The sequence below is a fragment of the Typopeltis vanoorti genome, chromosome 8, assembly GCF_054136105.1.
Source record: "Typopeltis vanoorti isolate ZY-2024b chromosome 8, IOZ_Tvanoo_1.0, whole genome shotgun sequence".
Taxonomy (NCBI): Eukaryota; Metazoa; Arthropoda; class Arachnida; order Uropygi; family Thelyphonidae; genus Typopeltis; species Typopeltis vanoorti.
In genome coordinates this window covers 34,402,388-34,427,427 of record NC_143556.1, presented here as the reverse complement: position 1 = coordinate 34,427,427, position 25,040 = coordinate 34,402,388, and the positions used below count along the sequence as shown (strand labels likewise).

At 36.6% G+C, this 25,040-nt stretch overlaps 1 protein-coding gene across 3 annotated transcripts in view; it reads right to left on the bottom strand.

The window, feature by feature from the left end:
* Positions 1–25,040, bottom strand: part of LOC150103918 (uncharacterized) — a 224,993-nt gene that overhangs the window by 187,013 nt on the left and 12,940 nt on the right. For all 3 annotated transcript variants that reach the window (XM_090396600.1, XM_090396599.1, XM_090396601.1), the window contains exon 2: positions 23,365–23,420. In XM_090396600.1, the coding sequence (XP_090252726.1) occupies positions 23,365–23,420 (56 nt within the window). The remainder of the gene's footprint in view (positions 1–23,364; positions 23,421–25,040) is intronic.

The following is a 25,040-nucleotide window of genomic DNA, read 5'->3' as shown; positions in this document are numbered from 1 at the left end:
TCTATGTAAAGTGTTCAGGGCATGATCAGAAAGGTCAGCTTCATTTATAACACTGTTGTAAAGTCCATAACTTCTAAAATGAATGCTGATCACTGTAACACTAAAAGGAAGGATACAATCCCTCAATCTCTCTTCATAACCAACATTCCAGAGCCCTGATATTGCCTTGGTCACTCACCTCTGAACTCTCTTTAATGTTTACCCATTACGATGAAAACTTGGTGACCAAAACTGCGCAAAATAGTCCATGTGTAGTCTGACTAATGCTTTATATAGTAGCATAATCACCTCCTCATTTCTACTTGTCAATGTAGTTCTCATAGCAGTAACATGATGTGCAGATTTGCAACACTTGCAGTGTGCCCACTAAACACTTCAGTCCACTGTCAATCACTGATTTCCTCAGACTTCGAAGCTCGTCCACTAACTAAAATAGTTAGCGAATGATTAAGTCAGGGGCACAGCAAACAGTTTAATATTCCTTAAAAATAAATGGATGTATAAGTTAAGGAGAATGATGGAAAGAACATGAAGTTTTAAAAAAGTATTGGATTTGGTGATATCCTCATAGGATGTAATTGTGAATGAGGTATCAATATTACCACAGGTTGGCAAGAGTGGTCATACAGTACTGGTTTTGTAGGTCAAACAGGAAAACACTACTGTGAAGAGAAGTGTGGCATTCTAAGTTGGATGATTACGAGATGACTGTAGTTGACTAACATTCAATACCATGGGTTGATAGCCTGTACAAAAAAGAGGTAGACAGAGCTTGGGAATTCATAAGGAAGTGTAGGACAATCAAAGCACAACTGTATACCAACAATTGTGCAAAAAAATAAAATAAGAAGGAAACAGAACAGTGAAATCAAGCATGCAATGTATGGAAAAAAGGAGGTACAAGACAGACAGACAGATAGATAGTACTAAACAGATGCATGAGGAACATGAAGTGCAGGCCAGAAAGGTGACAGATGTGATAAAGAGAAAGTGCAATGTAAGAAGAGATTGGTCAACCAGGCCAAATATGATTTAAGGGAATTTTTCCACTGTGCAGCAAGCAAGTGGAAGAATAATTATGGAAGGATAATGCTGGAAAATAATTATAGTAGTAGATTGACCATGGCAAGAATATAGTGGAATTATTTAATGAGCACTTCAGTGTATCTATGATGTTGTGGAATAACTAGAAGGGAGGCACATAATAGGTGAAAGAATCAAGAAAGAATCAAAGGTTTTCACTGGGTTAGATGTTAAGGAATGATAACATAACCACATATTTTTGCCACCAACTATCATATATATTGCTGAATGCACTGGTTCTTGTCTGATCACCAAACTTAAGCAGCATTTGGCCTAGTCAGTACTTAGGAGAGCAACTACCTGGAAACATTGGATGAAATTGGCACCTTTTATAACCTGTCACTTTCTTTTTAGGGATATCTGGAGGAAGCAATATCACACTGTATACCCAAGCTCAGAAGGCTATATTAGGTAGGAGTTAGATGAGTAATATCATTAAGCAAGAGCTGCAAGAATGTTTTTTTTGAGTATATAAGGAGAAAGGTGCCCAGCTAACTCACAAACAGTATGAGGAACAGGCAAGAAAGGTGACCAGCATGGTAAGAAGTTAGCCAAGCAGGCAAAAGCAAATCCCAAAGGTTTTCATTATGTGGCAAGTAGGACGAAGAATGACTATGGAAGGATAACTTTTATGAGTACAAATGATAGAGAGGTAACAGAACAAGGCTAAACTGTTGAGTTACTGAGGTACCATTTTGCAAGGGTATATTATCCAAGTGAAGATACAGTTATGTATGGCAGAGGCGACAGTGACTGACGTGAGAAGAGAGGTTGATGAATTGGAGGTACTTAGGATATTGTAGAATCTGAATTCAAATAAAGCTGTGGGATATCAGTTCAGGTTTTAAGAAAATGTACAGGGGAACTTGTAATGCCTTTGACTAGGCTCTTTAATTTAAGTCTCAGCTCTGGCAAAGTGCCAAGAAAGTGGAAGGAGGACAAAATAATTCCTTTGCATAAAGGAGGATCTAAGTCTGAGTCAGCAATGGGTGGATAAGAATACGATGCTCTATGAGAGGCAACATGATTTTGTGAAGGGTCAGTCATGTCTTAGTAATGTACTAACTTTTCATAACAAAGTGACAGATGAGTTGAATTAAGAGAACAACTACACAAAGCCATGTTGTAAACTGCAACAAATGGGGATGGATGTGAAACTGGTGATATGGATAAAAGGGTGGCTGATGGACAGATACCAAAAAGTAGTATATGGAGGAGCAGAATCCAGGAGAAGGTGAATGACTAATGGTATGTCACAGATCTCTAAGCTTGGACCACTTCTGTTTAATTTGTACACAAATGATATAGGATACAATTTGAAGAAGATATTCAGTTGTTTGCTGATGAAAGTTGAATAGGGTAATTGTTAATCAAAGTGATGTAGAGAGCTTGCAGGATGATTTAAATAGGCTGACAGTATGAGCAAAACCTAAAAGATGTCAGTTTAATGTGGAAAAGTTCTGCATTCTGGGATACAAAGATTATAAGCTGTGTACCACATTGAGAGAACTGTACTCCAGGAAATTGATGACACCAGATTGGGGGGGGGGGGTAGTAGTTGTAGTAGACAGAGTTGAAGTTTAGAAGGCATATTACTGAAGCATGCCAGAGTAGCTCACAGAATTACTTGGTTATCAAAGAACACACCAACAAGCAAAGATAAAGGGAGTTATCATTCTTCTTTATAAAGCCGTGATACGACTACATCTGGATTACTCTGCTCAGGTCAGGAAGGGGATGAGGAAGTGGTGTAGAGGATCCAGAGGCAAGTAATCCATGAAATTCTTCCTATGGGAGGGTTCATAGATTGCAAAAGTTGGTTGATAGGTGAAAAAAAAGGGAGGGTATGATAAAAACATTTAAGTTACTTAAGGAAATATTTCAGCACTTGGCTGGGGGGGTGCCAAACAAGAGGTCATCCCTGAAGTTGGATAAGAGTGTGGTTAGCAAGGGAGTGAGGACTAGATTTTTCACTTAGAGAGTGTGAATTAATGGAATGAGTTGCCTGAGTCAGTTATGACTGCTTTGTCTGTTAATGGCTTCAAGGAGAGGTATGATAGATACTGTGTTGATAGTTTGTGCCTCCCATGAAGTTTTAAGACTCCATGGAGGTGCAAATGCAATAATAATAATTTTTATTGAATTTGTGAAAGTGTTATTACCTTGATCTGATTATTTAATTAAAAGTTTTGAAGAAAAAAAAAATACATACACACACACACACACACAGTTCAAGGTTGTAGATAAGGTAACGGAGAGGTTGGTTAGGAATAGAACACAGGATTAGGTTGATGGACATAGGAACACTATGATGATCAGCATAGGGTAGTTTTTTTGTTTTTGTTTTTTTTTATAGCAATCTACTTGCATTTTTATGATAAAGTGACAAACATGTTCAATAAGAGATTTATGCACAATGATATTCTTGGACTTTGCAAAGCCATTTAATAGATTAGATTAAACACATGACAGGTCAGTATACAAGCTACAGAAAATGGGAATGGATAAATTTGCTATACGAATAATACCAGCAAGTTGTGTATGATGGGACAATGTCTCTAAAAAGGAGGAAAACTGGTATGCTTTTGAAACTTATTTGTAAATGACGTTTCATGTGAAGTGACTGGAGATCTTCAGCTGTTTACTGATGAAGCAAAGTTGAGAAGAATTATAAGGTTTGTTGCTGATGTTAATTCCCTTTAGAAAGATTTGAATACACTGTCAGCTCAAACCAATGAGTGGGATTTTAATAAGTGCAAGGCTGTACTTTGCAATACAGAGACAATGCTGTATACTCTATTGACAGAGCTGTGCTTCAGGTAGAGGATGAGATTCAAGGTGATGTGGAGCACTATTGCACCCTTGTCTAATTATTTTAGCCATCTAGAGGAAACTTTATCTTCCACCATTCATTCTCAGCCCTCATCCTTGTCTACCATACAGATGTAGTATTTATCATTTGGCCTCATTCTGAAAATTAACTAAAATCCTACATCAAACTAACAGTCTACTGTTATGTATTTAGTTCAGTATGGAAAAGTAAGTTCTGGGAGCTTGTCCTTTTAAGACATCCACACAGCCTTTGCTGCTTTGTCATCTACTAAACATCAGAAACCTATCTTCTTCTTCTTCATCAGCAAAAAAATATTTACAAAGTTCTGCATGTTATGCCTTCCAGAAGATAGTTGTCAAATCCTTAATTAATAGAGTAAAGAACATTTATTCTTCTACATAAAGGACATCTCACAAGGATTAACGGAATCAAATGGCTGCGATGCTCATCTCATTCAGTGGATAATACGCTGACAATTCTACATGCAATAATAGAATATTGCACTGTGTCAGAGGATTCTTTTCTTTTAGGCTTACACGGTGATCCGAATACATTTTGGAAAATTATGGAGACAACTACCATGTTCGAGTAAAACTTTAGTTTAATATAAACCAAAATCCACATTCGATGTTTCAATCTTTATATCAAGGTCATCTTCTGGAGCATATATACAGAGAAACAAGCTGCACTACAATTTACATGGTTTGTTAAAGTTACTGACCAATCGTTACAACTAACGGTAGGTTGTCTCCATAATTTTTCAAAAGGTAGTCAGAGGATTTTCTATCCTAATAGTTGGTGTGAGTGATGACACAGAAATTAGAGGGAGAAGAAGGAAAGTGCATGTGGCAGTCCCACAGGGAAAGGAATTCATGTGGAATTACAAGGCATGTGATAACAGATTATATAATAAGGTATGTATTGACGAGAATTGACTCCCTTGGAAAACTGCATGACACACAATCCCTTACTTGTGGAATGTCACCGCGCAATGCAATTTTCCAAGGAAGTCAATTCTCGTCAATACATACCATTTGACAAAACTTTACGGCTTCTCTTTGGCACATCCAAATTGCCGGCATCACTGACAATTCATTATTAAGTAAAATAAGGGTTACTCGAACACAAGCACTGCAATACAGCGACAGTCGATCTGATAACTATTCAGAACGGCGCGTAATTTAAAACTTATGAATTGTCTATTACTAAAAGGAGACATACGGCTTCATTTCGGCAATATTAAATTACATCAGCAAAGTGGATATTATTTCAAATCCGAATGTTTTGTAAAAACTATGAAAGTTTCGTAAGGCGACTTGACAGCTTACGAGAATCCTCGGTGTTCTCGAGTTGCCTTAGCTACTTAAGTCAAGTGGTGCAAGCTAAGGAAACTCGGGGAGGTCGAGAATTGTATTCTCGTAAGCTCTAACTTACAAAAAGTAAGGTCGTAAGGTAAACTTACAAAATTTTCATAGTTTTTACAAAACATTCGACTTTGAAATAATGTTGGATCTAATATCCACTTTGCCTATGTGCTTTTAAATTGTTTATTTCTAGAATTTTTCATTTAATATTTTAGGAACCGGAGTTGACCGTGGATAATTGAAACAGCGGATAGTGAACCGGTGGATAAGCAGGGACTACGGTACACTATTTTAAATAAAACACACTTTGCAAAAGAAGTTAAAAACAATACTAGATATATATTTTTAACTCACGTAAGCAATTTCACTTACTTGTTCCCCCCTCCTCCCCTCCACACGCACTTAAACAAGAGGGTGACAAAGTTATTCAGTTCCTTATTATGGAAATATAATTTACAATTAAAGAAAACATTGACAGATTCAGTCAGAGAGGCATATGGCGAGGTTGTATGCAACGATAGAAAAATGGGAACTCCATGGTAAACTCAAGAAGTTAAAGAGGTAGTCAAGGAAAGATAAGAAGGCATATCAAAAGTTCCTGGCTAGTAACTCAGCATGCGCTGTGAGAGAATACAAAGTACATTACTATGAAAATAGAATTTACAATTATAAAACTGCACATATTGTTTTCAATAAACAACATATGCAGTAACTACACTAACTAAACACGTATTCATAACGCTACTGTCAGGATGGGTGAAGCACAAGTACTTTTCATATTCCCCTTTGTCTGTAATGGAAGTTATTTGGGAAAGGGAGTTTTGTGAACATTTAAGCTCGCACTCTGGGGGGAAGTTGTGTTAGTTATGATCAGCTGGGAGTAGAATAGCCTTCGGTATTTTGTATTTGTAGTACCCTGTTTCATTGTAATTGACAGCTTGTACGATCAGCTGGTTTGAATGTGATTTCACTTGACGAAGAATTTTTCTGCCAGATCACGAAGAAGAGAGGAGATGTATGGAATGCCGGTTTCTCGATGAATCTGTGAGTTTCTGATAAACCATGGGGCATCTAGGATCATCCTAGGCACACTTATTTTGGATTCTTTGTAGTTTTGAGATGTTTGATCATGAAGTGTGACTCCATACTGGTGAGGCGTAGGTAATAACTGGACGTATGACCATCCGGTAAAGTAGTAATTTATCTTGTAAGTTCAGTTTGCTCTTGTGATTGATCATTGGGTAGAACTGAGGTATTGCTTTGGCTATCTCGTAGCCAATGAGATTGATGTGCTTGTTAAAAAGGAGTTTCTTATCCGGTAGTACCCAAGATATTTGGTCACTGATTGCGATGGGATCTTTTGTCCAGAGAGCAAGATGTCTTCTTTAATGCAGACTTTTTTTTCTAGAGAACAGCATGACTGAGCTTTTGAGGGGGTTTACTCGAATCCTCCAGTTTGTGAACTTTTCAGCTTTTCAGCACGTTGATACTTCCTTGGAGTCTAGTGATTGCCAGGCGAGGGCTGAGAGACCTTGCTAGAATAGCGGTGTCGTCGGTGTAAAGGGCCATAATGGTCGTTCTTGAATTTAGAGGGATGTCTGATACATAAATTGTGAACGGTATTGGGGCCAGAAGAGAACCTTGAAGTACTCCAGCTAGAATTTTGCTCCTTGATGAAAAAATTCCATTAAGCTTTACTTGCATGTATCTTTTTCTAAAAGGTATGAGTAAATAAGTTTCACTAGCTTAATTGGGATGTTGTTTTCAATAAGCTTGAAGATAAGATCGTGATGCCAGGCCTGATCAAAGGCCTTGGCAACATCCAAGAACACAGCAGCAATGTGAAGGTGCCTGTTAAAACCATGGGTGATGTGTTCTGTTAATTGGTGAATTTGATGCACTGTGTTGCGAGCTTTGCGAAAACCAAATTGCCCGTTTGGAATTATTTTGTTTGTCCACGGCTAATTGCAGCCTTGTTAGGATGGCTTTTTCTGTTACTTTGCCAAGGCAGGAAAGGAGACTGATGGGCCTGTAGGTTTGAGGGAGTTGTGGGTTATTACCAGGCTTTTTCAGAGAGTTGATGTCAGCAGTTTTCCAAGCTGTGGGAAAGTACTGGAATCTTAATATGGAATTGGTTATATTAACTAGAAGAATGATGGCCTTCCTTGGGAGTAATTTTATTATTCTATTGGTGATGCCATCGGGACCAGGAGCCTTTTTATTCTTCAGTTGGGATATAATATTGATTATTTCTGTTGGAGCAGTGGGGGGGGGGAGGATTTCTGAATCATCCTTAAGCCGTCTTAAGGCTTTTCTGACTTAGCGATGAACCTTATAGACGAGATTAATATTTACGTTTTTGTAAGATGGGCTGCATTAGCTTTCCAGATTGTCAATTAGAGCTTCTACTTTTTCTTCAACTAAGTGTGCAATTCCAAGTTTGGTCTTCATAGGGGGAAGGGGTTGTCTTTTGGTACGAAGAGATTTTAGAAATTTCCACATGGAGTGATCTTCTGGGTTGATTTACGTAACTTTAGATTCCCATTTAGAATTCCTGTGTTTCTGGAGAGCTTAAAACATGTATTCATAGTCGCGAGCGTGCAAAGAAATAATAGGTCTCACTCGCTCGCTAGTGGCTACAGAGGAAGTACTCCGACAAATAAGAGGATTGGAATAAAATTAGGACAGTGGGAAATAGAATAGGAAAATGGAAAAGCCAACTTCTGAGGCAGGCAGCGATTTCTTTAAAGCAAAGTGATGGGGTTAGAGATACCTTGGGAAATCCAAGGCAGAAATTTCTGGAACAGCGATCAGAATGCCACACTATTCAAATGAAAAGAAAACGGTAATGGATAGAAATAAATGGTGACACATGCATTCTTCCCAATAATATCAGAAGTCCTTTAATTACACACATTATCATGGGTAAAGCTAGCACGTAGACATTATGGTGCACGTGTTCTAATTCGTGCTTAAAGCAAAAAATACGTTCATAACTCTTAAGCAAAGAAAATCTTCGGCACAAAGCCTGAGCGGATGAAACGATTCAAAATTCCGTAAAACGACAGCCTAATGTATTTTTCAGAACTGAGCTTAAGCGTTAGCAAGCGGTTTCCTTAGTTGCCCTTCAGTAGTAATTAAAGATAACATTTGACTTGAAATATATTATTAATGTGACACCTCCAAGGAGTCCAATAACTCATCACGGAATATAATAATAAAAGGTCTTAATTTCTTTGAAAAGAAGACTTCTTTTCAAGTGTAATAAACCCTTCTTTAGTTCGTTTTTCCAGCTATGTTTCATCTTTACAGTGGTATTCCATTTTACCTGTATATGAAAAAAAAGTTCATGACTGCAATCAAATATGGACATAAATTTATTGCCAGCATACTAATAAATTATATTACACAAAAATGTTATAAATTTCGTACAAATTAAATTCCAATACGTTTTTGGCAAAAGTTACAAATTTCCTAAGGACGTAGTTAAGTAATTAATATATAGTGCTTACAGAAAACTATGTGGAGAGACATTTCAGAATGAAATCTGTCCACTCCAGAACTGCGATTCAGCTCTCACAACATCATACCATGTTTAACACCAGCAAATAATTTTTAATTATTTGCTAAGAGTAACGACCCAAGTAAGATTGGTCTAGCAACTGTATCGAGTTGAGGCAAACGGACACATTCTTTCAGAGCAATGATAAGGCTCGTTTTTGGAAAGGTTGTTGACAAAAGGAATGTAATTGTACTGATGTATTGGACGTCATCAAGTTGTCGATGTGGTATATCAGTAAATAGAATCTTGTTATAGAATCTTTTAGGGTAACCATTTAAAGAAAGTTCTCTGGATATTGTGGTTAATTCCGTGAGTAGGTCATCCTTGTCTGTCGTATACTGTATAGCTCTTTTCTTGAGACTATGGATAATGCTAATTTTCTGAGCTATGTGATGAGCTGAGATGGAAGATCTAGAGAAAAAAATCTTAACCCAGATCGTTCCAAAACCGAAAATTTGGTACAGATATGTAGATGACATCTTTATCATTTGGGATCATACAAAAGAAGAACTAATGAATTACCTCAACCAAATCAATAGTTTCCACAATACCATCAAATTCACATTAGAAATGGAAAAAGATAAAAAACTGCCATTCCTTGACGTTTTAATAAAGAAACAATCCAATAATAGTATCAACCTATCTGTATACAGAAAACCTACAAATACTGGACGTTACCTCCATTTCAACTCAGCTCATCACATAGCTCAGAAAATTAGCATTATCCATAGTCTCAAGAAAAGAGCTATACAGTATACGACAGACAAGGATGACCTACTCACGGAATTAACCACAATATCCAGAGAACTTTCTTTAAATGGTTACCCTAAAAGACTCTATAACAAGATTCTATTTACTGATATACCACATCGACAACGTGATGACGTCCAATACATCAGTACAATAAGGCTCGTTTGTTTTATGGAATGGAATTTCGAGCAGCAATGCATCTCCCTATTGTATCCCAAACGTGTTCTACGGGGTGAAGATCTGGGAAGCTGGCCACTTGATTCAATTAATATCATCGGTCTCCAGAAGTATCTCCACTATTCGCGTACGATATGGTGTGGCATTGTCATCCATAAAAATGAATTCTTTACCTACAGTACCACGGAATAATCTAACAACATAACGTTGAAGATCTTCTTTGCAATATCGTTCACCAGTCATAGTTCCTTTTTCCAGCACTTGTAGCTCGGTGTGTCCATTAAGCATAATACAATATGAGCTCGTTCAGCCATATTGCGGTAAGTACAGTCGCTATGCTAATTCCTGTTAGCGTAGCAAGTGCGGAAAGGAATTTTTCCAAGCTTAAACTGATTAAAAATTATTTTCGAAGAGCAATGACCCAAGAAAGATTGGTTGCTCTAGCAACTATATCGATAGAGGAGGACATGACTTATAATTTAAATTTAGAAGAGCTTATTAACAGTTTTATTATGCGATATCCCGGTAAAGCAAACAATTAATATTATTATGTGATCGCTTTGCATTAATGTTTCTCTTGTAATAAAAAGAATATAACAATCGGAGATTTTCTTATATTTTTGTCTTATAATCCATCGGGAGCAATATTTAATTATTTGCCTCAGGTGCGATCTAATCTGGCGACGGCCCTGACCTTATTATTCCTGACATCTCCAAGGAGTCCGAGGACTCATCGCGGGAGGACACCTGCAACTGTCTCAACCCTACACCGAACCTCTACTACGAATCGTCTCCATCAACGCCATCTACCGCCCATTTCCACCACCACCACAACTGGTATTCTATGTCTGTAAATTATCTATCCCTTTCTTCGCGATGGTAAGCAGTACCACTCTTCACGCCAGATCAAGTGTCGTCTTGATCTGGCGTGAAGAGTGGTACTGCTTAAAACAACTCATCTATCCAATTTTTATGGATACAATACAATACCACTGAAAACGCGCTTTTCGATGAGCTGTGGATAAAGGAACGCAGACTACAGGCCTACTTGTCGCAGATGTCTTGCCACAATTTGTAGAGATACCCAGAGACCAAACATTTTTCAACTCACTTGAGGCTTCCAATAAGCAGGACGGTTGCCAAACACTAAGCAATAAAAAAGCAAATCACAAATATTCATAGCAGGATTATTCGATTCCCAGTCTGTTGTCTATTGAAGAGTTAGAACCACTCAGCCAACTCTTGGTCAAAGGAAACTAGTCATTTATCTTCCAAAGGATACTGTTTTTAGATCTATCGTTCTGGAATTTGGTTACAGCCGTTCTTAACTTTCTACCATTGACAAGTTCGAGAGCATTCACATAGGATTAGGAAGTTTCTAATCCACTAACTGAAATTTATTTCTATGTACTCATCTGTGATTTATGGTCGATTTTCCTTAACTACTAGATCAATTTTTTCAGTAAGCAAAACCTGCTTTTCTGATTTACCTCTAGAATCGACTCGAAAAAAAAAAAGTTTAGAAAAAGGTTTCTCAAGTTAGTTGCACAGAATCGAACCTAAAATTGTATTGTGCAAAGACACTGTATTCGCTTTATTTATTTTTCCCATTGATTCAAAGAATTAAAGAGCAGTGTTGAAATTTAGTTTGTATCAAAAGCGTTAGGCTTCCCCGCGAAAGTTCGTTTCTAATATAAGCTCTTCTTCTACTTCAACCTTCCCTCAGTTAGCAGATTTCGTATATTTGCAATTTTTTTTTTTTTTTTTTTTTTTAAATCCCGTTTCACCGGTTCTTAATCACGCATAAAAATCTACCGTAGAACTCACCAATTCGTAATGTATAATGTTGAGGGGGGGGGTGAAAATTGTCTGGCGTATTCTGTCTTCGGATTCCCATTAAATTCCCCGATAGTCTTTTTATCATCATAGATATTTGAAAACAGAAAATATACGTATGTGTAATTAATATTTGCAGTTGAATAAAATACGCAACATCATTTTTTTTTAATTAATTTAATTTTGGTAGCATAGGGTTTTTTTTTTTTTTTTTTGAAAATCACTATGCTAGTCCGGGATTGCAAGGTCAACCTAGTTGTTGCTCTGAAGGAATGATATGCATTTTAGCTTGGCTTAGATGATATTGTAGTTAGGGCTAAACATCATCACTTACTCCCTTTAGGAAATAAAAGGCCTTAGAAAAAATTTTCGTTTTTTTTTTTTTTTTTTTTTGCTGTGGATGAAGTCAATAACTGTTTCTTTCTTAACTGAAATTTCACCTTCTTGATGCCTCACGCGTTTTTCGTAAATGATACGAATATAGCTATATGCTTAGGGAAAATGTGTTAAGATTATGTATTAAGAGGAGTTCGGTTGTTTGGAGAACCAGCCGAACTCCTTAACATACAGTATAATCTTAACCATGCGGAAGATCAGTCAGTTTTGAGACGTTTATCAACTGACGATGATTCTCACGAAACAGCTAGCACTGCCATCACGCTGCCTGTGCTGTATATATTTCAGCAGTTTTTTTTTTTTTTTTTTTCAAAATTTGGAGTCCACTTGAGTCATCATTTTTCTTGTTTACTAGTCTTATTTACACTGCATCAACATCATTTTCTTACCATATTTTCTCGTCTCAGTCAAGTTTAGCTCCACATATTTTGTCATCCTCGCCTTCCAAAAACATACATCCGGGTATTGTCTTTTTAAAATCTTCAGTATTATTTAAAACGTTATATTAGTCTTTTAACTTACCCTCTGGTCGGAGATAACGGGTAGCTGCAATACCTACTTAGCTCAGTTTTATCTGGCAATAGAAGCGACATGAAAAAAAAAAAAAAAAAAAAAACCTAAGTTTTGAACTAGAATATGCTTTCAAGGTTTAGCCATCAAAGGTGAAGTGCTGAACTAATAAAAACAGAAAATATCGCTCGCTCAATGGAACCTTTTAAGCACTGAAACACATATACTTTCCTGATGTATAAAATTTACATACATTTATTATGTTAATTGGAAAACTGATGTATTCTAAACATTTTAGTGGCATATATATTCGTATTTTTTAGATGAACTATTTAAAGTTACAAAACGTTATTCCATTTATTATTCCGGGCAACTTCCAAGGAGTCATTAGACTCATCGAGGGAAGCCTTAAACATCACGTCTATCATACTTTGCGTTGAACTCGCTTACAGTCATGGCACCAACAACAAACTCAAGCAGCTTATTCCACTCATTCACCAAGTAAAAAACTTAGTTCTAACACACTTGCTCAATTTCCATGGATGGCCCATAGTTTTCCAACCACCAGACCTGTTCTGAAAAATTTCCTCTGAATTAATCTTGTAAAAACCCTTAAGTAATTTGAATGTCTCAATCATATCACTCCTTTTCCGCCTATCAACCAATTTCTGTAACCCACAGAGCTTCAACCTGTTCTCGTAAGGGTTATTCCATAGATCAGCTATCATCTTGGTCCCTCGCCTATGGACCCTCTCTACCTCCTCCCCATCAAGAAGAAACCCTGGTGCCAGATCTGGGTAGAGTAGTCAATATGGGGTCTTAGCAAGGCTCGATAAAGAGGAACAATAACTTGCTTGTCTCTGCTCGTCAAAGCATTCTTCAGTAACCAAATGATCTGAAGAGCTGATTTAGTTAAACACTTAAACTCATTATCCATAAACGCTCCCAAACCTCTGGCTTCAATCTCCTGGAGTACAGTTCCACCAATGTGATATACTGCTGCTAATCTTTTCACCCCAAAATGCATAACCTTACACTTTGCTACATTTAACTGACATCCTTAGTCCAGTCTTCCAATTTATCCAAATCATCCTGGAAACTTTTGGCACCATGTGCATTCACCATTGCTCTACCCAACTTTGCATCATCATCAGCAAATAAATGAACAGTTCCTCTCAGATCCTTTCCTATATCGTTAATGAACAAATTAAATAGCAGTGGTCCAAGAACAGAACCCTGCAGCACACTACTAGTCACTGGCCTTCTATTGGACTCCACTCCTGAATAAACTACTCTCTTATATCTCTCCATAACCCCCCCCCCTTCCTATCCATCTCAGCAATCCAATATCCATCCCCATATGCTACTGTTTACTGATTAGAATTCCATATGGTATCCTGTCAAAGACCTTAGAAAAGTCCAGCAGTATCACTGTAAACCCATTACCCTTATCCAGTTCAGCCGTCACTGTGTTATAAAACATGAGCGAGTTACTGAGGCATGATCTATCCTTCACAAAATCATGCTGTTCCCCCATACAGTATCCCATTTTATCTATCAATTTTTGTATTTTGCTCTTGACTACTTTCTCCAAAACCTTGACGATCCTAATATGCTGATCGGTCGGGAATTTGCAACAGCAGACTTGGAGCATCCTTTATGCAATGGAACTATTTTCCCCTCTTTCCATCCCCCCTCCGCGGGACTAACCCAGACCTGAGATTTAATTTAAACAAAATGGTCAAGGGCACTAACAATTCTTTTGCCGTTTCACGTAAAACCCGAGCTAGTATACCATCCAATCCCACAGATGTATTCACATTAAGGTTCTGTAAATTCACCTCTCAATTCCTGTATAAGCCATTTGTTCCCTCATTCCTGCAATATCACCTGGATGATATACTCTTCCAAATTGCTCGCTTAATAATTCTGCAATTTCAACTGATTCAATTACCTCTCTACCATCGGCATTCCTTAAAATCATTCTGCGGTATACATTTTTTTTTTTTTTTTTTTTACTTACAGCATATCGAAAGAACTGTTTGGGGTTCTCTTTAACTTGCGTTGCTCAATTTCCTTTCATAATCTGCTTTTGCTTTTCTTACTACACTAGTTACCCTTCTGGCCTGTGTTTTATACTGTTCGTGTGCCTGCAGGTCACCTTTCTCCTTAAATTCCCAACACAATTGTTTCTTTTTTTGTAGTTAAAGCTTAACGGTGTTATTCATCCATTTAAACCCCCACTTAATTTACACTCCGGACTCTAGGTGTGCAGTCAGCCATTACCTCATTCAAACGCTCCTTTACCACTTCCCATGCACTATCAATATTCAGCCCTTGCAGATTTAGATGCCATGGCACTGATCCAAGCAATCTCCTAAGCTTGTCATACTTACCAGCCCTGTAATTCCACATGTACCCTGTCTTAATTGAAAATTCCACACATTTAGCAACATCCCAGGTTGCTAATTGTGTGGAACCTTGTGATCACTCTCACTAATTGGTGGCAACGCGGTCATATTCATTACAGTGAATTCTCAGATGCAATTACTAAGTCGAGCACTCTCGAACCCTTAGTATATTCCAGTGGTGTTCAACCTTTTTTACAACGCGAGCTACTTTTCTATAAAAAGTTATTCTTTACTTATTCACCTGATATCTGATTCATCATCATCACAAACCATGGGCTCACTGCCCGTCGATATCTGTTTCACTATCTTCTTCCACCTTTCTTTGTCCAGTGCACAGTGTCGCAGTTTTTGTACACCCATTCCACACCAGTCTTTTATATCGCCTATCCATTCTCTGTATTGTCTACCTCTTCTGTTTAAACCATCCAAAATACCAAACATAAATGTCTTTATCTTCCGGTCCTCACTCATTCTACAGATGTGTCCAAATAATTGCAGCTTCAGTTTTATAATCTTCTGCATTAGATTTTGTTTTGGTTGTATCTTCTGATAGAGGTCTTCATTGGTGATTTTCTGTACCCATCCTATTCTTAGAATCTTCCTGTAACAAGTTCTTTCAAATGCCAAAATTCTTTTTCTTGATTCCTTATTTATTACCCATGTTTCAGATCCGTACAGTACACCGCTGAAGATGTATGTTTCCAATACTCTTAGTTTTGTTTGCAGACTGATTACTTTACTTTTCCAGATGTTATTCATGGCCTTCAGATTTGTTCTTCCCTTTGCAATCCTGATCTTTATTTCTTTTTTACAGTCCAAGTCATATGTCAGTTTACTTCCCAAATATGTGAATTATTCTACATTTTCTATATCAGTTCCATCCACTTGTATCTTTTGTTTCATGTTCTTCTCACCAAATACCATTGTCTTTGTTTTTTCAAAGTTCATAACAAGTCCAAATCTCTTCCCTTCCTCATTTAACATTTTCAGTGTTTTTTGTAGTTCTCTTTCGTCTTCTTCAATAATAACGATGTTATCTGCAAATCTCAGATTGCTAATTCTCATTCCGTGTACAGATATTCCTTTGGCATCTTCTTTCATTTTATCCATTGCTCTTTCTAAATGTGCGATGAAAATGCTTGGTGATATTGGGTCTCCCTGTCTAATACTTCTGCTTGTTTTAAATCATTTCCCCAAATCATTACCTATTCTAACTGCATTCTGATAAACATCTTTTAATATAGGTATTATTTTTTTTATTTTATTTTTTTTTTTTATCAATTCCATAGGATTCCAGAACTGCTAATGTCACTTTCGGTTCAATACTGTCAAATGCTTTCTGAAAATCAACGAAGCAAGTATATAGCTTTTTGTTTTTTCTCCTAGCTTTCTCTGCTATTAACCTCATTGTCAAAATCTGTTTAATTGTAGTTCTATTCTTCCTAAATCCTGCTTGCTCGTCTGCAAGGTATGCTGCAAATTGTGTTCTCAATCTTTCTGTCAATATTATTATTATTATTTGACACCTCCAGGGAATCCAAAGACTCATCGAGGGAGAGCGTGCCAACAGCATCGAACGATTGGTCTCCTTCCAACTACTAACCGCGCTCAAACTTACTTAACTGAGCCATTAGTAGCAGAGGCTCTACCAATCGACCAACCATTGCCGGCAATATGATCATCATCACTTTACCAAGGTGACTTATCAAGGCAATTGTTCTATAATTTTTACATTCTATCTTATTTCCCTTCTTGTATAATGTTACTAATATTGATTTCACCCACTTCTCTAGCATTTTCCCTTCTTTCCATATCATATTACATAGTGTTGGTGCATTTCTGTAACCATATTATCACCACCATATTTAATCATTTCTCCAGTAATGTTATCGTTACCAGGACCCTTGTTGTGTTTTAGCAGTCCTATTGTTTTTCTACCTCTCATCTTAAAATGTCCATATCATGCTCATTACCTGGTAGTGATATCTGCTTCAATTCTTCAGTCAGTTTCCCAACGGTATCTGAATCTAGTTTTTCTTCATATAACTCACTACAGTATCTTGTCCACCTCTGTACAATTTTTTCTTTATTGATCAATACTTTGCCTTTTTCATCTTTAATTGTGGTCTGTTTTGGTTGCCACTTTCTATTAATGGTTCTGATCATTTTGTATATCTCCCTTGTTTTATGCTCTCCATAGTACTGTTCTATATTGTTGCATTGGGTTTCTAACCATTTCATCTTATCCGTTCTGACTGCTTTTTTCACCTCATTACACTTTCTTCTATATAGCTCTTCTATTTGTTCTGATGTATCCCTTCTTATCTTCAACATTATTTTCTCCTGTACTAACTTCAGTGTTTCTTGTGTAATCCATTTCTTCTTGATCTTCTATTCTCCTGGTACCTGTTTCTTCAACTGCATCTTCTATCGCCTTCATTACTCTTTTCACTCTTAAATTCGAGTTTTTTTCTTTCTCCCTACTTTTAAGTTTCTCTTCTAACACTGTTCTGTACCTTCTTCCTATTTCTGCTTTACTTATTTGTGCTGTATCTCTTCTATTCTGATGTTGGGGTTTATATTTCTTTTTTTAATTTCATCTTGATGTTTGCAATCACTAAACTATGGTCTGAGTCTATATCCAATCCTTGAACAGTTCGACATTACTGTACTGATGTTATCCATCTTCTTTTAATCATATCAATCATGTTTTTGGTTTTCCCATCATTTGATCGCCACGTCTATTTTCTACACTTTTGTTATGATCTGTAACACAAGATCACAATTTTTTCACCTCGTTCATTTCTTTCTCAGAAACCATATTTTCCCATGACTCTTTCCCAACCATTATTATCTATTCCAACTTTGGCATTCCAATCGCCTTCAATAATTAGCACATCTTGCTTGGGTATTGTTTCTGTCAGATCTTTGTAGAATAAGTCAATATCCTCATCTGTGCTGTCAGATGTGGGTGCATATATCTGGACTATTGATATGTTGAATGGTTTTGCCTGCAATCTTGCTACTATGATTCCTTCGTTCACTAGTTTGTAACCTAACAGTGCCTCTCGAGCTAAGGAGGAAGCCAACTCGTGCTTTGTGCATGGTGTCATGTCCTGACCATATTACTTCGCATTCATTGATCTCTCCAGATGATGTCCATCTCATCTCTGCCAATCCTAGCATATCTCACCGATATCTCTTCATTTCCTCACGAAGTAGTTCTAAATTTTCCTGCCATCAAGAGTGTCCGCACATTCCACGTTCCTACTGATAACAGTTCTATTAGTTTCAGTTTCTGTTTCCTTTCGGTATCCCACTTTTCGATCCAACCCCGATCGCTCGATTGGTATCGCGGGCCTTGTTTATCCGGGCGACGCCCGAGCCGGCATGTTGTAGCTGTTTACGCACTTATGTATCTGATAACGCACCAATAAACAACTAAAAAAAATACACAACTAAAAACTTTATTTGTGTATTTAAAAATTTATTTATCACTTTTAATAAAACAAATATTTAAATTCAACAACAAAAAAATATATATATTGGAATAAAATATTTATTTCTCTATTTTGGAAAACCAAAGTTTGAATAAACAAACAGATTGATTACAAACTCACAAGTTACAGGAAACGCAGGTTGATTAAAAAAAAAAAAAAAAAAAAGTTCATGTGAAATTTGGCATCATTTGGACCTCGCAATATTTTCATAGTCAAGTTGATATGAAGAAGTGGCCAATCGCAGACAATCATCCAAATAATCATTTGTAATTTGGGTTTCTTAATTGATTTTTTATGACGGTCATATTTGAAAAAGCGGATTCTGACAAGTATGTCGATCGGAAACACGACAGAATTTTTTGCGCAATATCAGTTAATATTGGGAATATTTCATGTGCATACTTCCAAATGACTTCATTGTTTATTGATTATAAATGTAAACTAATCTGAATGTTTATTATCTCAAGTTCTACTTCAGCTCGGTTTATATCAAACAGTCGACTAATTTTATTTGAGTGATAAAAGATGGTTGTTACACTTATCATTTTCAGTAGATTTCTGTACGAAATTAAGCAATTTAACTTTAAGTTTAAATTGCTTATTTTCGTACAGAAATCTACTAAAAACGATATGTGTAACAACCATCTTTTATCACTCAATTGTGGATAAATATCTCCTTTTTCCATCAAGAAAAAATTTTATATCGTTAATTAATAGAAGAAATCATTCTGAAAATTGACTTCTGATGAGCCAGCAAACATTATTGTACAACAGAAGTTCCCTATCATCATCTGCCTGCAATTTAAATAACCGCCGTTGCAGGGCTTTTCCTCGAACAGAATTTACAATTTTAAATGTAATATCCAAAACATCTTTGTGTTTAATCTTTTACTACACAGTATTTGTTGGTGAATAATACAGTGGTACGTTAAAAATCTGGATAATTGTCATCGTTTTTACATAATGAAATGAAGCCTGATTTATTACCTATCATTGCAGGAGCACCATCAGTAGTAATAGACACAAGTTTAAAAAGCTGAAGTTTGTTGTTTCACAAATTCAACAAATGCCGTAAAAATGTCTTCTCTCCTAGTCCTTCCCAATAATGGTATAATTTTCAAAAGTTCTTCTTTACTTGAATATCTTGAAATAGCATGCGAATAAATACCATTAACTGAGCAATATCAGTGAAGTCGTTTGTTTCATCAAATTGCAATGAAAACTCAACGCACTGGTGAATGTCTGACATTAGCCTGGCCTGGAAACTCTTCTCCGGCAATTGGAACGCTTCCTTTCGGCAATTTGAAACCTTGTCTGCGACCTAGAAGTAGTCTCTCTCTAGCGACGTCTAGAACCGAGAAGCTCCTTTCTGGAAGCGGGAAAGTCCTCTCTGAAGCAACGTGGATCCGGGCAGTCTCTCTGACGGAGACTCTGGACCGGGCGGCCTCCTCTCTGACAGCAATTCTGGAACCGGGACCACTTCTGCTTGCTTCAGTCCCATTTTATCAGGCCTCCTCTGAGACCTCGTATAAAGTTTGGCAATCCCCAAAGAATCGGTATGAGTCTTTCATCTTATGTTTCGAGTTCGGCACGCCTTTTGTTCTCCTCCGCTTTCTTTTGATTGTAAGTTGCCGGCCATCGGAAAGTTGTTTGAACTCTTTCTGACTGACTTCAGAGATATTTATACTTAGAGCCTGCAAGTCTTTCTCATGCATACAAGTTTCAATAACAATCTTTCTAATGCCGCCATGTACAGCTTCGGCAACAAAAACATTGACTTTGTTTTTAACACTAACATATTCTTATTAAAGCAGTATATACAGTTAGCTTCAAAAGAGTTATTTATAAAAACATCTAATGCAAACTATACCGAGACAAACAAAATTTATTTTATTATTTTTTTTTTTACAATATTCACATGGGACTTAACCTAAGTAAAAAATTGATGTAATGTGTTTTGGAATATTTAAGTTACAATCGAGTTTTTACACTTTGCTTATAATCGTATTCCCTCGGCTCGCTGTTTGACTTCCATTGATCCAAATTAATTCATTTACCCGGACTTATAAGAAAATTACTGATTTGACAATTTTAACGAAAAATAAATAAACAATAGCAATACACTTAAAGCAAATTAAAAATAATACAAAATAATGATAAATAAAATATTATGTTTTCAGTTTTAATTAAATTTGTAAGTAAGGAGGAATACACAAGAGATCGACCAAAAATCGCTTCACGATCGACGAATTGAACACCCCTGGTATATTCCATTGCATGCTGTCTCAGGTAGTTATCCCTTAGTAACTGCATAAAATGTGTCCTCTCCTCCTTCCACTGAATGTTACCATAGTTGAAATCCTCCATAATAATTACCTGTTCTACACTCATTGAACCTATTTGCTTATGCATACTATCTCCATCATCTATTCCATCGCAGCACCCAACTGTAAATTTTGTTCTGCTGACTTAAATCTCACACCAGATAGCCTCAAATGAAATGAGTGGTGCAGCTAGGGGGTGCGGTCCGACCCGGGCGGCACGTTGAACCTTTTTGAACTTTTGCAATTAATTCTAAAGTACAGTCTCGAGAACTTTGTTCCAAATATTGCAATACTACTGCGAGTTTTCCTCACAATTGCTGCAGTGTTGCTAGTTGTGAGAGGAGTTTTTCTAAATAAAATTGATTAAGAATTACCTACATTACTAATGAAATAGACTTCGCCAATGTCATCGACGATTTTGTTAACAGAAAAGCAAGGAAAATAACATTTCAGAATGTTGAAATTAAAGTTTTACTTCAAAAATAAATATGGTGTTTTAATTTATTTCCCTATACGTCGTTTTGACTTTTGTATATTTTTGGGATTGAGAGGAGCGGCAAGCTGAGGGACCACCCCGGGCGGCAACGACTCTAGTACGCCACTGCCACAAATGTGCTATTTTCACTATCCTGCAGTTGAACTTCTATTCTCTTTGGTTGCAGTTCATCAGCTATCATCTAACACTCCTCCCCCCTCCCCATTCTTTTCTCTGTCTTTCCTGAACATGCTATACCCTTCACATTCTATCCCACTAACTATATCATCTTATGTTAGCCATGTCTCACTAATGCCAATAACCTGTGGCCAGGAAGGGCTAACCAAGGCCAAAAATTCCTGCTCGTTCCTAATACTACTGGCATTAGTATACTGTACATATAAAGTGCAGAAGCTCTTTAGCACCTCCCCTATCTTTATGCCTTATACTAACTATCTCATTCTGGTTTGTTGTCCTTCATACTAACTCAGACATATTATACACATTCTTTTGCTCAACTGCTTCACTGATGTCTGCATATCCACTCAACAGCACCCCCCCCCCTTTCCCGCAATAGCTCTAGATTCCCTGATTCTGCACATCCACTTTCACTTCATTCAGCTACGCTTTTTCCATTCAATGACCGGATTACTATTATCTGGGAATCTTCTGCGATAGCTCTTTTCTCACCGACTTTCTCATATTTGTGGCGAGAGACACGTATGCTTGTTAGTTGCTTATATTGACAGCAATGCATTTCTTTTCAAAATGAAAAAAAAAAAAAGAAAAGGAAAGAAAATAATAGTTACTAGCTCAGTCAGACTGGTTTGTTGAACTACACTCGAAAAGGATTGGAAAATATTATTCGAGTCTGTACTGAATTCAAATCTAGTTCTTTCCAATCAAGGGAATGTGTCGGTCTTTTGGCCGACACTTGAGATTTAGGATGATAAAAAAATCCTGTGCTTTTTGTTTCAGTAAAGTGAAAACTCAACCTTATTTGCATCGAACTGGCGCCATCTAGAAATAATCACACTTCCTATTCCATTTTAGTGACATCGATTATATTAGAACGGTTAACAGCAAAGATGTAATAAGTAATCATTTTTATAACTTTTTTCGGTATAAACCCACAAACAAATGATTATGTCAAATAGAAACTAGATCAAATAGAAACTAGATCAAATAGAAATTAGTCGAAATAAAAATTAATATTTTTATTTCGACTAGTTTCTTAAATATTTTCTGATTTAACTGAAACAAAGAGTAAAGAATAAACTGAAAACTAGAAAGCAGTTAACATTGCTAACATATGAAATGCGTGCATTCGCTATTATGCTGATTCGTGGGGTTGCTGTATACAAGTGTTTCGTGGTGCAAGTTGCATTTCAGTTTGTTGCCATTCGACTTGGTAGTTTGCTTCCGTTTTATGCGCTGCCAGCCCTGATTTGCACTTGCTTTCATTCTCGACGTGCTTGAAGTGTTCGTTCGCCGTATCTCACCAGGTCTGTCAGTCTTTTCTATGAAGTGTAGACTACAATTGCAACTGATCTTGTAGATACCCGATTTTTTGAGTGGTGCATGTAGAGGTTTCAATTATTCAGAGATTTTGCTGATTGGGTAGAAGGCGACTTAAGTTTTGTTGGCAAAACAATCTTGCTATTTTAACTGATATGCTCCACATTAATTACTATTTTAACTGATATGCTCCACATTTTAATCAAGAATGCTCAAAAACAAAGCACCTGAAATGAAACATCCTCTACAGTTTAACAAAAAACAAGGAATGATTTCACACCAAGTCTTGTCTTCCTTAATCCATCACCACTTGTACTCGTATATAGCAGTATACAGTAACTCACGAACCTATAAAACGAATGCATTTTCAATTGTTTAAACATTTTCAAACATTTTTCACTAGAGATGTCAACTGTCATTACTTTCTAGTTTTCAGTTTATTCATGTTATTTTCTAAAGTGAAACAAAGTATTTCAAGAAACTAGTCGAAATAAAAATAGTTTCTATTTAACATCATCTTTTTTTGTGGTTTTATACTGATAAAAATAGTTCTAAAAATGTCCCATCTCCACATAAGCCTATGCAATGAGATAATATCAGTTTTTAATAAGAATTAAAAGTTTACCTTTTCCATACTGAAATCTTCCATTCCGTATATGTTTTGAACTTGACACTCAACTCCTGTAAATTGGGAAAAAAAAATCTGTTAAGCAGAATTTTTGGCTAAGCAATGTGGAATATATCTTTAATATTAAATTATCAACATTAGCTAAAGCCTTTTTATTACCGTATAGGGAGTAGAGAGGCCGTTTAGCCTTATCTAACTTTTTGAGACTGAGTGGGCAGTTCAGTCTCCACTGGCAGCCAATCAGAGATAGCTGACCCAAGGCTATCACTAATTAAGCAGCATGCAGTGAAGAGAGACGGATCAACATGTGCTGGAATCTCGTGCTCCCTAACACAATATATTTAATGTCTGAAATAATGTGTGTTCTACGGTCGATTTTCTTCAGTTTACGGGACGAAAAACCCGAGTTTCCGGGAGAAAAAAACCGCTTGCCCGTGCCAGAGATCGACTAACTCGGGAGCCTGTCCAAAAAAGGCTTAGAAAAATTTCCTCTAGTCGACGACTAGATTCGAAACAAAGTCTCCCTTCATACAGTCAAGCACCTTGGTGTTCAAATGCCACATCCACTGAGCTACACAGGCTCAAATGATTCAGTACGATAATTATTTTTTGTGTTTATATATTTTAATTTTTAATATACTTTCAACACATCGAATTTTGAGAAAAAATAAAACAAATCTTTTTTTTTTTAAATACTAAAACTTTCAAAATAGCAAAAATGTCAAAAGATTTTTAGGTTCTGTTTCCAAACTAACAATAAGACAGAACAATATCTTCTACTGGTCTGTACAGAGTAGTCTTACTCTTTACATTCGTTGTGAAATAATTATCATGATATTTACTTATTCGTAAGAAAATCCTTTATATTACCTTAAAATCATTCATTTCTCCCCCACCACACACACACACACCATTTTTTCATGCAATGAATTACACACTCCATGCAAAAGCTCTCTCTCACAGACTCTCTGAGATACTTTTGAATTTGTTTCCTTAACTTACCATATTTTGAAAAGTCTCCCTAGTGTATATTTGGTTACCTGCTCTCAACTGTGTATTTCATTAATGTTATTTTGTTATGTGACTCCCGCTCATGAAAGGTTGAAAGTCTGCAGTGACTGATGCCATGAGCAGATTAAGGATTTTTCCTTTTTTTTAAAAAATTACTTTTATATCAAAAATCAGAATCAGTTAACGCCTACTTCCTATAGGGATTTATTCCCCTATAGGAAGTAGGCGAGGCCGTTTTAGCTTAATTTTGGAGACTGAAGGGACAGTTTAATCTCCACTGGTAGCCAATCGATGATACCTGGCTGAAACCAAATACTAATTATGCACGGCATTCGGCGAAGGGAGATGACTGACAAGTGCAGCCATCTCGTGGTCCCTAATCCTAACACTATTTTATATTCTTCTGAAAATTGTGTTGATTCTACGATCGATTTTGAGTTTCCAGGAGAGTAAAAAAAAAAAAAACGTTTATGGTACCAGAGATCGATTAACTCGGGAATCGGTCGAAAAAAAGGCTTAGAAGAAGTTCTTGTGTAAATTTCTGTATTTTCATTTATTTTTATGTAATCCGAAAACCCTACTACAGAGACCAAACACGGATCAAACTTTTTCACACCACTTCAGATTTCTAATAAGAGGAGTTGGGCTCATACCGAACAATG